This window comes from Myotis nattereri, assembly GCF_964212035.1.
Source record: "Myotis nattereri genome assembly, chromosome: X".
Lineage (NCBI taxonomy): Eukaryota > Metazoa > Chordata > Mammalia > Chiroptera > Vespertilionidae > Myotis > Myotis nattereri.
Window position 1 is genome coordinate 33,589,460 of NC_138078.1, and position 15,633 is coordinate 33,605,092.

At 38.9% G+C, this 15,633-nt stretch overlaps 1 protein-coding gene across 4 annotated transcripts in view; it reads right to left on the bottom strand.

The window, feature by feature from the left end:
* The window catches only part of APOOL (apolipoprotein O like), a 100,728-nt gene that overhangs the window by 53,429 nt on the left and 31,666 nt on the right, over positions 1-15,633 (bottom strand). For 2 of the 4 annotated variants that reach the window (XR_013997336.1, XM_081115462.1), the window contains exon 2: positions 6,188-6,292. Coding sequence is in view for 3 of the 4 variants with exons in the window: in XM_081115462.1 (XP_080971588.1) it covers positions 6,188-6,292 (105 nt within the window). In the remaining variant the exon portion in view is untranslated. Of the gene's footprint in view, positions 1-6,187; positions 6,293-9,057; positions 9,195-11,237; positions 11,350-15,633 lie in introns of those variants that run through there. The other 2 variants (XM_081115461.1, XM_081115460.1) reach the window with 2 other exon arrangements.

Below are 15,633 nucleotides of genomic sequence, written 5' to 3' on the forward strand. Positions count from 1 at the left end.
GCACCTGTGTCTGTGGCCTGGGAGAAGCCGCCCGGCCACAGTCCCCTGTGGCTGCTGCTGGCTTGGGCGAAGTCAGCCCAGGTCCTGGGTGCCTGCAGCTGGCCAGAGAGAGGGAAGCCCAGGTCCCAGGTGCCTGCGACCAGCTGGAGGAGGGAATCCTGGGTCCTGGGTGCGGGGTGAGGCAGAGGTGGTTAGGGGTGATCAGGCCAGCAGGGGAGCAGTTAAGAGCGATCAGGCAGGCAGGCAGAGGTGGTTAGGGGAGATCAGGCAGGTAGGCAGGTGAGAGGTTAGGAGCCACTGGTCCCAGATTGCGAGAGGCAGTTAGACATCCCCTGAGAGGTCCCAGATTGGAGAGGGTGCAGGCTGCTATGAGGAAAACCCTTCCTCCATGCATGAATTTCATGCACCGGGCCTCTAGTATGAAAATAATCTAAATGCCCATCAGCAGATTATTGGAATGGGAAGAGATCAACCACAGAACTTGTATGCATATATGTATAACCTATGGACACAGACAATAGGGTGGTGAAGGCCTGGGGGTAGGTGGAGGTTGGTTAGAAGAGGTCAATGGGGAAAAAAGGGAACATACATAATACTTTCAACAATAAAACTTTTTAAAAATTAAATTAAAAAAGAAAATGTGTGTGTATAATAGACTACCAACATTTTTAAGGTTTCAAAACAAACACTTACATATAATATTATATTATGCTCCCTTAGCAAAGGGATATCCACCTGTTTTTGACAACATGGATGAACCTAGAGGATTATTATGCTAAGTGAAATAAGTGAGACTCAGAAAGAAAAATTCTATATGATCTCACTTATATGTAGAATCTAAAACAGATTCAGAAGTAGGGAGTGGAATAGTGTTACCATAGGTGGAGTGAGAGAGAAATGAAGAGGTGAAAGAGTACACTTAGGTAAGAAGAATAAGTTTCAGCGATCTAATGTGCAGCATGGTGACTATAGTTAACAATACTGTATTGAACACTTGAAATTTGCTAACAGGGTAGCTCTGAGTGTTAATACGCACACACACACACACACAATGGTAACTATATGAGGTGACAAATATGTTAATTAGGTTGATTGTGGTGATCATTTTACAATGCATATATGTGTGTGTGTGTGAAAATATCAAATTGTACACTTTAAATATATTCAATTCTTATTTGTCAAATATCCTATATAAAAAAGAGAAACATGTAAATTGACCATCCCTCCACTACGCTCACCAGCCAATCAGGAGTGAGTATGCAAATTAACCAAAGATGGCAGATTAATTTGCATACACAGTTGCCCGGTGTAGAGTAGAGTGGGAGAGCCGGCAGAGAGTGGAGCAGCTTGGGGAACTTGGCTCCCCAAGCCACCAGACAGAGAGCAGAGAGGGAGAGCTGGCGGCTTGGAGGACTTGACAGAGTGGGAGAGCATGGGATGGAGACAGAGCAAGAAGGGAAAACCAAGAGCGCAGGAGCACCAGGAATTCTGGGAATAGTAGTTCTGGTGGCATCCCAGGACCTGATGCAGAAGCCCAGAGCATGGGGAGCACAAGGAATGCTGGGAAGCATAGTTCTGGTGGCTGGTGTATCTCCCAGACACTAGAGCAAAGTGAGCCTGTAGCAAGTTACTATTGTGGTGGGGGGTGGAGGGAAAGCAAAGGTGAGAGACATAAGTAAAATCAGAGTGTCTAGGAAAAATTAAAGGGAAGATATCCTGAAACTTCCAGGAAATGTCCACCAATGAAGCAAAGAAAAAAAAAGCCCCTATTATTCTCTGAGCAACAAACTAAACTGGGTTGGGGGTCTCAGAAAATTTGCTCATATGATTGCAAAGACAGACAGAAACTCCTGGATTGGAGAGGGCTCCCCTGATGGCTCCCAGATTGGAGAGGGTGCAGGTTGGGCTGAAGGACCCACCCCCAGTGAATGAATCTTCATGCACTGGGCCCCTAGTATCTCTATAAAGCTGAAAAAAAGGTTCAAGCCTACTATGATAATTCTGTCTCCACTGAGGGAAGAACAATCTCATTATGTATTCTATAAATATAACTTGCTTATACCCGATTAGAAATTACAATTAGATTCAGTTAGCTATAAAACCACATTTAAATTAAATTTAACAAAAGTAACTAGAACTCCAAAATCAATATTCTCCTCTGTTATTTTTTGGTGAAAACAAGCAAGTAAGAAGAAAATGGGTCAAACTCATGTATCATAGAAATCTTTTAAAAAGAAATATCCAGTGATGGCTGACCATATCTACACACAGACCAATTGCCAGTCATTTTACAGATCTGAATACTGCAAAGTTCATGGTTTAAAATAATTGGTCACCCCACAGCTCTCCAGAGTTTTCTAGTAAAGAGGCATTCAATTATATTCACTAGATTGTACTTAATAAGGCAGGGATATATTGCTACTTTTTAAAGTCACGCTTAACAAGAAGAATTGAACTAAAAAAAAAAGAACATTTAATTAGCCACAAGTTTACCAGAAAAATCAATTAATCAGAACACCTCATTCATACAGTGAATAGAGACTTTATTGTAACTAGACGTAAGTAGATCCATAACTCACTTTACACAATAAAGTACATGAAAAAGTTGCATGCAAATCATATTTTCATTTCTTTAGAAATTGTAAGTTCCTTAAGAAATGGGCCCTTTGTGGAATGATAGTCCCTAGCACTTAGCGACACCAACTTTAACAAGTAATTCTATTAAATTCTATTTAAAATGTGCTAGGGAAAACACTAAATATCAAGGAATTCTGTATATCCCAAAATATAGTAAAGAGTACAAATTTATTTTTAAATTCTGAAATATGCAAATGCAGATATTAGGGTCAAATGCTAGTTACTGATCTTCCTACCTAGATTTTGGAGTGTCAAGGTAGGCTTAAAACCATCATATCTCTCAGACTAAAAAAGGAAAAAAAATACTGAGAGATAGCAAGCTAGTAGGGAAGTGAATCTATCCTAGACTGCTAATAAAAATTAATAAAAGTTTACGGTTATATTATTATAATACAACTAGAGGTCAAGTGAACAAATTTGTGCATGGGTGGAGTCCAGCTGGCCCACCCTGATGGGGGCCCATCGGGCCGTACCGGTAGGGGAAAGGGGCTGCAGCTGGCTGTGGGGAGGGTCCGTAGGTGGTTGGTCGGCCAGCCCCACCCCTGATCATAGTGTTGGGGGATGATTGGGGATGGAGCTGGCCAGGAGGAGGGGCCACAGGCAGTTGGCTGTCCAGCTCCACTCCCAATCGGTGTGTTGGGGGCTGATTGGGGGTGGGACCGACCAGGGGGAGGGCCACAGGTGGTTGGCCGCTGGCCCTGCCCCTGATGGGGGTGTCAGGAGCCGATTGGGGGCTGGGCCTGCCAGGAGGGGGGAAATGAGGGGTGATTGGGGCCCGGATCAGGCTAGTTGGCTGCCACAGTGTGCATCATAGCCAGTCATTCTGGTCATTCTGGTTGTTCTGCCATTCCAGTCATTGGGTTTTTATTAATATAGATGCTTAGAATAGTGCCTCACACATATGCAAGAGGAACTCAGAAAATATTTTGGGTTAAATTTTATACATGTCAGTTTGACAATGTATTGAAATTTTTATGCATTCTGACCTACAATTCCATTTCTATAAACTTATTATAAGGAAATTGTTATAGATCTACATACAGCTTTGTGTATAGAATGTTTCGACAAAGTACTATTACAGTAAACAAATTATTAGAAATAAGCTAAATTTAAAAAAAATTATGAAATTTGTACATTTGATAATGGTACATTCATACAACAGAATATCTGAGACTCCAATAAGAATTTTGTGCAATGTTATCTAAATAGTCAGTGGTGGCGTCAATATTCAGATTTCAACCCATATGATTCAATATACATTTCTAAGTATATTAGAAACATTATGGTGACTTAAAGCTGGAAAAGGAAAACGGAAAATGGAGACCGAATCAGTAACCACAATTAGATATCAATAGGCCTATATGATAGACTAGATCAACAAGATGAAAGTTAAACAGGCATATATATACCTGCAATTGAATCCCAAAAGTCTATATGCATAAGTACAGTTTGGGAAAAGACATACCTTACCAGTGGCTCATATAAAAAATTTAACAAATTTTAAGAACTACAAGTTCACTATGTCATGATCAAAGGTAATTTTGCTAAATTTTAGACATGAGATTGATTGTTAGGACACGAAATAAAAAAAATATATAAAGTATATAAAAGTGAATGTGATCTTAGGCAGCTTCAATATAAATATATTATCTAGAACAGAAGTCAGAGTCTGACTCAATGGAGCAGTGGTCAAAATATTTAAACCTGAGGAAAATGCTAACCATCCCAAATATGTATGGCAAAGAATGATTAAGAGAGTGAAGGAACTGCCTGGCTGGTGTGGCAGCAATTAAGCACTGACCTATGAACAAGCAGGTTATGGTTCGATTCCCGGTCAGGGTACATGCATGTGTTGTGGGCTCGATCCCCAGTATGGGGCATGCAGGAGGCAACAATCAATGATTCTCTCATCATTAATGTTCTATCTCTCTTTCATTCTCCCTTCCTCTGTGAAATCAATACACACACACACACACACATACACAGACACAAACACACTACTAGTGGTCCAGTGCATGAAACTCATGCACGGAAGGGGGGGGTGTCCCTCAGCCTGGCCTGCACCCTCTCCAATTTGGGACCCCTTGGGGGATGTCCGACTGCCTGTTTAGGCCTGATCCCACAATCAGGGAATACTGGCTCTTAACTGCTCACCTGCCTGCCTGCCTGATCACCCCTAACCACTCTGTCTGCTGGCGTGCTCACCCCCAACTGCCTCCCTAGCTGGCCTTCTCACCCCCAACACCCCCCTCTGCCAGCCTGCTTGCCCCCAACTTCCCCCCTCTGCCAGCCTGCTCACCCCCAATTGCCCGCCCTGCTGGCCTGCTTGCCCCCAACTGCCCCCTCTGCCAGGTGCTTGCCCCCAACTGCCCCCCCCTTGCCAGCCTGCTCGCCCCCAACTGCCCCCTTTGCTAGCCTGATCACCCCCAACTGCCCTCCCCTCCTGGCCTGATTGCCCCTAACCGCCTCTGCCTCAGCCCCGCCACCATGGCTTTGTTCGGAAGGATATCCGGAAGGTCTCTTGGAAGGTCTCCGGATCTAATTAGCATATTACCCTTTTATTTGTGTGTGTGTGTGTGTGTGTGTGTGTGTATGTGTATTTTCAGAATGAAGGAACTAAAAGCTATGGACATACAAAGAAAGGCTTAAGCTACTAATATACTTATCCAGGGAACAAAAGTAGTTAACATATGAAGAGTTGTTTGGTGAAAGAGAGATGAGAATTTTTCTGTATGGTACCAATGTAAGAGATACAAGGCAAATGGGTAGAACTTATTATGACACAGGTTTGTCTGACCTAAGAAAGGACCTCAAATTTTTTTTAATATATATGTTATTGATTTTTTACAGAGAGGAAGGGAGAGGGATAGAGAGTTAGAAACATTGATGAGAGAGAAACATCAATCAGCTGCCTCCTGCACACTCCCCACTGGGAATGTGCCCGCAATCAAGGTACATGCCCTTGACTGGAATCGGACCCAGGACCCTTGAGTCCAAAGGCCGATGCTCTATCCATTGAGCCAAACCGGTTAGGGCAAGGACCTCAAATTGAATGAGAGCTGCCAGCAAATTGAATGGATTGCCTTAGGTTCCTTAATCCAGAGTTATATTCATGTAGAAGATAAATGATCACTTAGTGTACCTATTGTACCTTAGTAACATACAGAAGGCTGAACTAGAAAACATACAAAGTCACTTTCAAAAATGAGATCTTAATGAGTTTCTTAAACTAACACTTCCAAATACCTGTATACATTTTCAAGAAAGAAAAACCAGACAGCTTAAAAGTACTAAGACCCTGTACTATTCATTGATTATTCATTGAGAAAAATCACCAAATGTTTTTCCTTGGAATTAGCATATTAAAATTTTGAGTTAAATATAATACAGTGTTTATTTTAAGACACCTTATAACTGTTTCTCTCAACTTATAAAATGTGTTTAACAAATATTTCAAAGACATTTTTTATGAGTAGGTGTAACAACATAATAATTCATTTTATCATATTTATATTATAAAAAAATTCACAAACATTTATACACAAGTTACCTGCTCTGGTTTCATTAGCTGCTTTTTGGATTCCTCTTCTTTGGCTGCATGCACACTTATAGATGCAAATATCAGCCCTGCAGGCATGATTGTCAGCTTTCGCATCTGAGAAAGATATACACAATAAATAAACATTTATTTTTATTGTTGAGAGTATTACAGATGTCCCCCATTTTCCGCCCTTTGCCCCTCTCCACTGGGGTCCTGCAACCCTCCAGGCATTCACTGCACTATTGTCTGTGCCCATGGGTTATGCATATAAGTTTTTTGATTAAATTTCTTCCCAAACCCCCTCTCCCCTTCCCTCTAAGATTTGTCAGTCTGTTGCATGCTTCCATGTCTCTGGACCTATTTTGTTTATTAGATTCCACATATAAGTGAGATCATGTGATACTTGTCTTTTTCTGACTGGCTATTTCACTTAGCATAATAACCTCCAGATCCATCCATGCTGTCACAATGGGTAACAGATCCCTTTTTATAGCTGCATAGTATTTTATTGTATAAATACGTTATAATTTTTTGTCCACTCATCTACTGATGGGCACTTAGGCTGTTTCCAGAGCTTAACTATTGTACATAATGCTGCTATGAACATAGGGGTGCTTGAAAAGTTTCCCATCCTCAATTTCCTAATACATTTTGTGGGCATCTGTGGAACACTATGGGTTTCATTAAAACTTATTGAAAACTGAAGCATTATAAATTACTTCTCCAAACATTTTTAGGATATAATTCCTAAAATTCTCGTCTCATACTAGATGGTAGAGTATTATTTTTACCAATAACTTAACTACCCACTTCATATGGAATATAGCAACATACAAAAATTACCAGGAAGAAATGAATATAAAATTTAAGGGATGAAGTGGAATAGATCATGGTATTCATTCAGTCCACAAATATTAACTGAGTAACTACTGTATGCTAGCCCCTAGTCTTAGTGCTTAGGATACATCAGTGAACAAAACAAAGATCCTTGCTCTCATGCAGCTGACATTCTAGTAGAACAGAGACAGATAATAAACACAATAACTATATTATGTGGAATATAACAAATTGTCATAAATATTATGAAGAAATATAGGAAAGGGTGATTTGAAGTACTGAGTGAATCAGGTTACATCTGGAAATACAAATTTACATTATTAATTTAAAAAGTTTCCTTCCATTACAAATACCTTTCCCCTAAATTCCCAATGCATTCTCCCCCGTTTCCCCCCCACACACACACACACACCAGCCCCTGGTTTCACAGAGTGAAAAGCCAACATGACCTGTGTTTTTTATATAATTTGATTTGAATTTAAAATGCAGGAAAATTACAGGATCTAAGAACGAAGTATTCCAGTGTTTATTCAAGTACCAAAGTAATTTCCCAAAACTACATATTCAACAGGCCAAATGAAAAGCTTTCCAGGGAACAAATATTTTAAGATCTTGATTCTTTAGAAGGGAAAGGAGACTTGCTGAAATCAATAAATAACATCCAGAGAGAAGAGGTCTCTTTGGCTTACATGCAAGTGTAATTGTGCAGAACTGGAAGAAATCCTGGCCAAAAATTTCTAAACATTCTCTAATAGTGCCTATATTTCATTTCTGAAACATTTTTCAATATTTTCTGAGTAGAGTAAAGAAAGCCACAGAAACTAATTAAATAATTTCCTGTTTAAACTAGGCATGACTCTGATTTAGGCTGAGATTCCAGAAATACAGGGTAAAATGAAGACTCAACACTAATTAGAGAAAATTTGTCCACTTTTTCCCTCTTCAAGCCTTCCACTAGCACATATAGAATGATTTATCTAAGCATGCCTTCCCAAGACATCATTTTTTATTTCTTATATCCAGTAGGTATTTATTTACTAATCAAATAACAAGATTTCCACTCCATACCTATGTCAGGTGTCAATAAATAGCATATTAAAACTGATGCCAGCAATAATGTTCTCTCTGGTATTTGGGAAATTTAGGTAATAAGGCCCTGAAATGATTATCTGAACAATGTCAATTCTTATAACATTTATAAACTATTTCTAAAACACCTGATTAGACCTTACTCCTTAGATATAATAAAAACACTTTTGCCCTAACTGGCTCAGTGGATAGAGCGTCGGCCTGCGGACTCAAGGGTCCCAGGTTCGATTCTGGTCAAGGGCATGTACCTTGGTTGCGGGCACATCCCCAGTAGGGAGTGTGCAGGAGGCAGCTGATCGATGTTTCTCTCTCATCGATGTTTCTAACTCTCTATCCCTCTCTCTCTCTGTAAAAAATCAATAAAATATATTAAAAAAAATACTTTTGACATATACTAATACCTGAAAATTTTTCAACATGCTAATGTTCTCAGAGTATAATCATCTTACTTTGCATAATGTAATAATAATAAATGTAGACTATAAAAAACTCATAGGTACTACTTAGTAATTATGATCTAGTGGTCCAGAGTCTGGATTGATTAACTAAACTGTAGGCTAAAAAGATAACATAGCTTAAAAATGCCTAAGTATATTTGCTACATTTTCTACTCATGTGGACAGGGTTCATTCATCTTGACTGTTTTTTTTTTTCATATACATTTTTTATTATTTTTTAAAATAAAAATTACTGGGGTGACATTGGTTCCAAAAATTATATAGGTTTCAAATGTACATCTCTATGATACATCATCTGTATATTGTATTGTGTGCTCTACTTCCAAAGTCAAATCTTCAGTCACCATATATTTGAACTCTTTTACCCTTTATTATCTCTCAAAACCACTTCCCACTGGTAACAGCATACTGTTATCTGTGTCAATGAGTTTTTGTTTGCTTGTTTATTTGTTGCTTTCAATTATCCCATCTGAGTAAAATAATGTCATTCTTAACTTTTTGTGTCTGACTTATTTCACTAAGCATGATATTCTTAAGATCCATCCTTGTTGTTGCAAATGGTAGTATTTCATCTTTTCTTATGGCTGAGTAGTATTCCATTGTATATATGTTCCACTTCTTTATCCAATCATCTATGGAAGGACACAGTGGTTATTTACATAACATTCCTATCCTGAAACAGGAAGAACTGGAAAATCTAAATAGAAAGATTAACGGTGAGGAAATTGAAAGAACCATCAAAAACTTCCCCAAAAGTAAAAGTCCACAACCATATGGCTTCACTAGTGAAATCTACCAACCATTCAAAGAAGATTTTATACCTTTCTCAAACTGTTTCATAAATTAAAGAAGCAATATTTCCTAACACATTTTATGAGGCCAACATATCCCCAATACCAAAACCTGGCAAGGATAACACACTAAAAAAAACACAAAAACAAGCAAACAAAAAACCACTACAGAGTCATATCTCTGATAAATACAAATACAAAAATCCTAAACAACATACTAGCAAATTGAATACAATTAAAATTGAATAAAATTAAAAAAATAATACATCACTATCAAGTAGGGTTCATTCCAAGGGCAAAAGGATGGTTCAACATATGCAAATCTCTCAATGGGTTTCACCACATGAACAAAACAAAAGATAAAAATCATATGATGTTATCAACAGATGGAGAAAAAGCATGTGATAAGATACACCATCCATTTATGATTAAAACACCCAACCAAAAGTGTACAAAAGAAAAGTATCTCAACATAATAAAGGACATCTGTGACAAACCTTCAGCTAACATCATACTCAATGGTGACAACTAAAAGCTTTTAGTCTAAGATCAGGAACAAGAAAAGGATGAACACTCGTACCACTCTTATTCAACATAGTGTTAGAAATCCTAGCAAGAGCAATCAAGCAAGAGAAAGAAATAACAGGTATCCAAATAGGGAATGAAGAAGTAAAATTGTCACTCTTTGCAGATGATGTAATTCTTTATATAGAAAACCCTAAACACTCCACTAAAAATATTAGAACCAATAAACAAATACAGTAAAGTAGTAGTGTAGAAAACCAATGTACAAAGATCCACTACATTCCTATATACTAAAAATAAAATGTCATAAAAAGAAATGAAAAAAAATTTCTTTTGCAATTGCAACAAAAACAATAAAATACTGAGGAATAAACTTAGCAAAGGATGTAAAGGACCTACATACTGAAAAATGAAAGGCATTATTAAAAGAGATTGAAAAAGCCGAAACCTGTTTGGCTCAGTGGATAGAGCGTCGGCCTGCGGACTGAAAGGTCCCAGGTTCGATTCCGGTCAAGGGCATGTGCCTGGGTTGCGGGCATATCGATGTTTCTCTCTCATCGATGTTTCTAACTCTCTATCTCTCTCCCTTCCTCTCTGTAAAAAATCAATATAAAAAAAAAAGAGATTGAAAAAGACACAATAAAATGGAAAGATATTCCGTGTTCATGGACTAGAAGAATCATCATAACTAAAATGGCCAAATTAACAGTTAAACCAATCTTCATTAAAATCCCAATGATATTTTTTTTTCAATAAATAGAACAAAACAAAAATACATCAGATTTGTGTGGAACCACAAAAGACCCCGAGTGGCCAAAACAATGCTGAGTAAAAAGAAATAAGCTGGAGGAATCACACTACCTGACTTTAAAATATACTACAGAGCAACAGTAATCAAAACAGCATGGTATAATTACACAATGGAATACTATGCAACTATAAAAAATAAGGATCCCTTATCAGTTGAGACAGCATGGAGGGACCTGGAGATTATTATGCTAAAAGAAATAAGCCAATCAGAGAAAGATAAGTATCACATGATCTCACTTATATGTAGAATCTAATGAACAAAATAAACTGATGAACAAAATAGATCCAGAGACATGGAAGCATGAAACAGAGTGATGAATCTCAGAGGGAAGATGGGGGAGGGTCGGGAAGAGATTAACCAAAGAACTTGTATGCATAACCCATGGACACAGACCAATAGTGCTATGAAAGCCTGGGGGAGTGGGGAGAGGGTGTTAATGGGGGAAAAAAGGGACATCTGTAATACTTTCAACAATAAAGACATTTTAAAAAAATTGTGCTGGGGCCCTGGCCAGTGTGTCTCAGTTGGTTGAGGGCCATTCCATGTACCAAAAGGTTGCCAATTCGATTCCTGGTCAAAGCACATGCCCAGGTTGGGGGTTCAGTCCCCAACCAGGGTTGCATGCAGGAGGGAACTGATCGATGTTTCTCTCTCATTTCTTCTTCTTCTTCTTCCTCCTCCTCCTCCTCCTCCTCCTCCTCCTCCTCCTCCTCCTCCTCCTCCTCCTCCTCCTCCTGCTCTTCTTCTTCTTCTTCTTCTTCTTCTTCTTCTTCTTCTTCTTCTTCTTCTTCTTCTTCTTCCTTTCCCTCTCTCCTCTCTCCTCTCTCCTCTCTCCTCTCTCCTCTCTCCTCTCTCCTCTCTCCTCTCTCCTCTCTCCTCTCTCCTCTCTCCTCTCTCCTCTCTCCTCTCTCCTCTCTCCTCTCTCCTCTCTCCTCTCTCCTCTCTCCTCTCTCCTCTCTCCTCTCTCCTCTTCTCTCTCTCTCTCTCTCTCTCTCTCTCTCTCTCTCTCCTGCCTCCCTCTCTAAAATCAAAATCAATATAAGGCTACTTAAAAAATAAATAAATGGTGCTAGGGAAATTGGAAAGCCATATGCAAAAGAATGAAAGTAGATTACAATTTGTCCCCATGTATAAAAATTAACTTAAAAAAGTATCAAAGACCTAAATATAAGACCTGAAAGTATAAATTACATAGAGAAAAACATAGGTCCTAAACTGTGGACCTTGATCTTAAAGAGGATTTTATAATTTGACCCCAAAGGCAAGGGAAGTAAAGGCAAAAATAAATGAATGGGAGTATATCAAACTAAAAGAGTCTGCACAGCAAAAGAAACCCACAGAACAAAAAGGCAACCGACCAAATGAGAGAAGTTATTTGCAAACTACAGCTCTGACAATGGGTTAATATCCAAAATATATAAAGAACTCATACAACTCAGCACCAAACAAACAAATAATCCAACTTAAAAATGGGCAGAGGACCTGAAGAGACATCTCTCCCAAGAAGATATACAAATGGCCAACAGATGCATGAAAAGAGGCTCAACTTTGCTAGCTAGTAGGGCAGTGGTTCTAAACCTGATTTCTGGGCCCCATCCTCTGGAAATTCTGTTTCTTTGTTATGGGGTGGGGCCACAACATTAGTAACAAAGAAACAGACTTTCCAGAGGATGAGGCCCAGAAATCAGGATTTTAAAAAGATTCCCAGGTGATTTTAATGTGCAGCCAAGGTTGAGAACCACTGTATTAGGGAAATGAAAATCAAAACTACAATGAGATACCACCTCACACTTGTTAGAGTGGCCATTATCAACAAGACAAGTAATATCAAGTGTTGAGAGATTGTGGAGAAAAAGGAACCCTCATTCACTGCTGGTGGGAATATAAACTGGTACAGCCACTATGAAAAACAATATAGAGGTTCCTTAACAAATCAAGAAAAGAGATACTGTATGCCCCAACAATCCCTCTTCTGAGTATCTACCTGAAAATTTTAAAACATATATTCATAATGGTATATTTATCTCTATGGTCACTGCAGAATTATTCACAGTGGCCAAGATACCTTGACTTTTACTGATGAGGCAGTGTGGCATAATGGAAAAACCGTGAGTTTAGAAGTTGTGCAGACCTGGTTTTAATTTGCAATTGTGAAATATATGGACTGAATCTGGGCAATTTACTTAATCTTTTAGAGTTATGCTGCTCAATATGGTAAATACTTGGTACATGTGGTTATTAAATTCCAATTAATGAAAATGAATAAAGTTTTAAAACTTAGTTCTTTAGTCAGTCACACTAGCCCCATCTCAAGTGCTCTATAGCATATTGCAGAGTATAGATATACAATAATTCAACTACTAAAGAAATTTCTACTGGACAGTGCTATCTTAGAGTCTCAAGTAATATATCTGAAAAAGGGGGAAATGCCTTCCTTTTTATTATTATCCTGGGGGTTAAATATGTGAAAAGAGCTTCCATTCCTTTTGATTGCTGGATAAATTTGTTAAGTCGCTGTTTACTCTCCATTTTTATTCTCACATGTATTTCATGTTAATCAGGCCCTAGTGAGAATCATAATCACAGTAAAATATATACTTAGTGTCTCTTAAAAGAAGGCCAAGATTTTGATGGAAAGAAAGCAGGCACTTAGGCTCACTCAGGCCTTTTCAAAACACCAGTTATTACTTATGAAGAAGGCATCATTATCCAAAGTGAGGCAGCTGATTATACACCACACTAAAAAAATTTTAATAGGGATTGGTAAACTACAGCTCTGGGTTAAATCTAGTCTGGACTCTGAACTAGAACTTTAAAAAATATTTACTTACTTGTAAAAACAAAAATAAACACATAAAGAAGAATATGTGACCTTTTGTGTTCTGCAAAGCCTAATATATTTATGCTACCTGGCCTCTAAGAGAAAAAAAAAAATGCCAACCCTTAAAATCAAATCAGATATTTTAAAAGTATCAGATTGGGGGTATTAAAAATAAAAACCTTACAGAAAGATGGAGGCTGGCAGGGTGGCAGTGAGGAAGAGGGTGTGAATGAGTGAGGGAGTGAAAGGAGTGTGTGTGGTGTGTGCATGTGAGTGAGGGACAGTTAGATCCTGCAGGAGTATCAGGGCTTACAAACCAGACTCTCCTGAAGGGGGAGCCACTTTCCACTGTTGTGGGCACTCCCTGGGCTGAGGGGCTTGGGCAAGGAGCCCATGACATCTTGAAGGGGAGAGCAGCCCCCACTAGGAACCCAGCCTCACCACCACCAAGACTGGCCTTGGACACTGCCTGGGATCCTGCAGCCACTCTAGTCAAAGTCATGCTGCCTCACCCACTGACCTGCAGACCCCAGTATGTCCACCTCCAAGGGTGCATGGTTCCCTCAGCAGAAATTGTGACTTGCCCCTCCCCAGCTGCTGGCTTCTAGACACAGCAGTCACCCCTCTCTAGCATGTGGGTACCACAAGCCCACTGCCCTGGCAGGTGACTTCTGGGACCCTCCGTGAGCTGCTGCTGGGCACATGCCTCTCCAACTAAGGGTGCATGGCTCCCTCAGTAGAAACTTCAGAGTTAGACCTAGTTATAAATTCTAGCTAGACTACTTACTAGTGGTGCAACTTAGGGCAAATTATTTGATTCGGTATCAATCTCTATAGATGTAATATTACCTATCTCACAGGAATGAGCACAGAAAAATGGTTCATATATATTAACTATCATCATCATCATCATCATCATCATCGTCATAGCCAATGGCCACCACTCCATTCTCATCTAATTCCAACCAACTATAATTAACACCGTCAACCAAAATACTTCTTTTGTTAGATTACCACCCTGCAAGTAAATAAATTGGTACCTAGCACACTATTTAAAACCATTTTGCATTTTCCAGGTTCTCCACAATCTATCTTCAATCTATACAGGTAATCTAATTCCCACTACTACACGACACTTATTCTTAGCTTCCTATTGCAATTGCAGCTAGTCAATGATAGTATTTTCTCCACAAGCACACTGTTACTTCTTGGGAACAGGGGAACAATAATTACATGTTGATGAGATCAGATCAGTTCCCTGGCATGGGCCTAGGAAATTCCTAAGTTTATGGCTGTGTATTTTTTACCTTTGAAGCACCACCAGTGCAGTTTTGAATGTCAGGCTAACGGTGCAGTAAATGTTGTGGCAGGCTAGAAGAGTTGCACTTGATGCAGTAAAACACTGCCTTTCATTCTATCTTGGCCTCAGAGCATTCCAACCTACATATTTGATCTTTGGCCAATATAGATTTTAAAAATGACTATGCTTTCTCCATTTCACTCAAAGAGCATATTTTTAACACTTGTGGGGTAGGTACAAGCCTCAGTAGATGCTGGCATATTAGAATATACTAGTAGCTATGCAACAAGTAATCCATGCAAACAATCTGAGAGACCTTCAAAATGAAATTTGTAAGAAAATTCAATTGTGCTCACAATATTGAAAGTGTAAATTGCTTTCAAATACTTGCCTCAACAGCTTGTGAGTCTATTTCCAGCACCTAATGAGCTGTGACAAATTGAGATTAGTCATCAAAATTCAGGACAGCCATTAGCAACTTAATAGAACTTTGCATGCAGCAGTGTCCTTTGATCTGTTCAAGTGTGAAGACCTGAGAGGAAATAGTGATATAGTGGAAAAAAACAACAGACTGTAAATTGGTAAAGCAGAGTTCTAGTCTGGGCTCTGCTCATATCTCACTATGTTAAATTTTACATGTAAATTCGCTTTCATTATGAATTAGATTATCCATTTGTGAAAGAAGGCTGCACTACAAAATGTCCAAACTTCCTTCTAATTTTGACAATGCATGATTCTAAAGTTTAGTGATAATTTCCAAGTGTATAATTTACTACAGATAAGCTATTAACATTGTATTTCTCTAAAAACCAGAAGGGCCTTA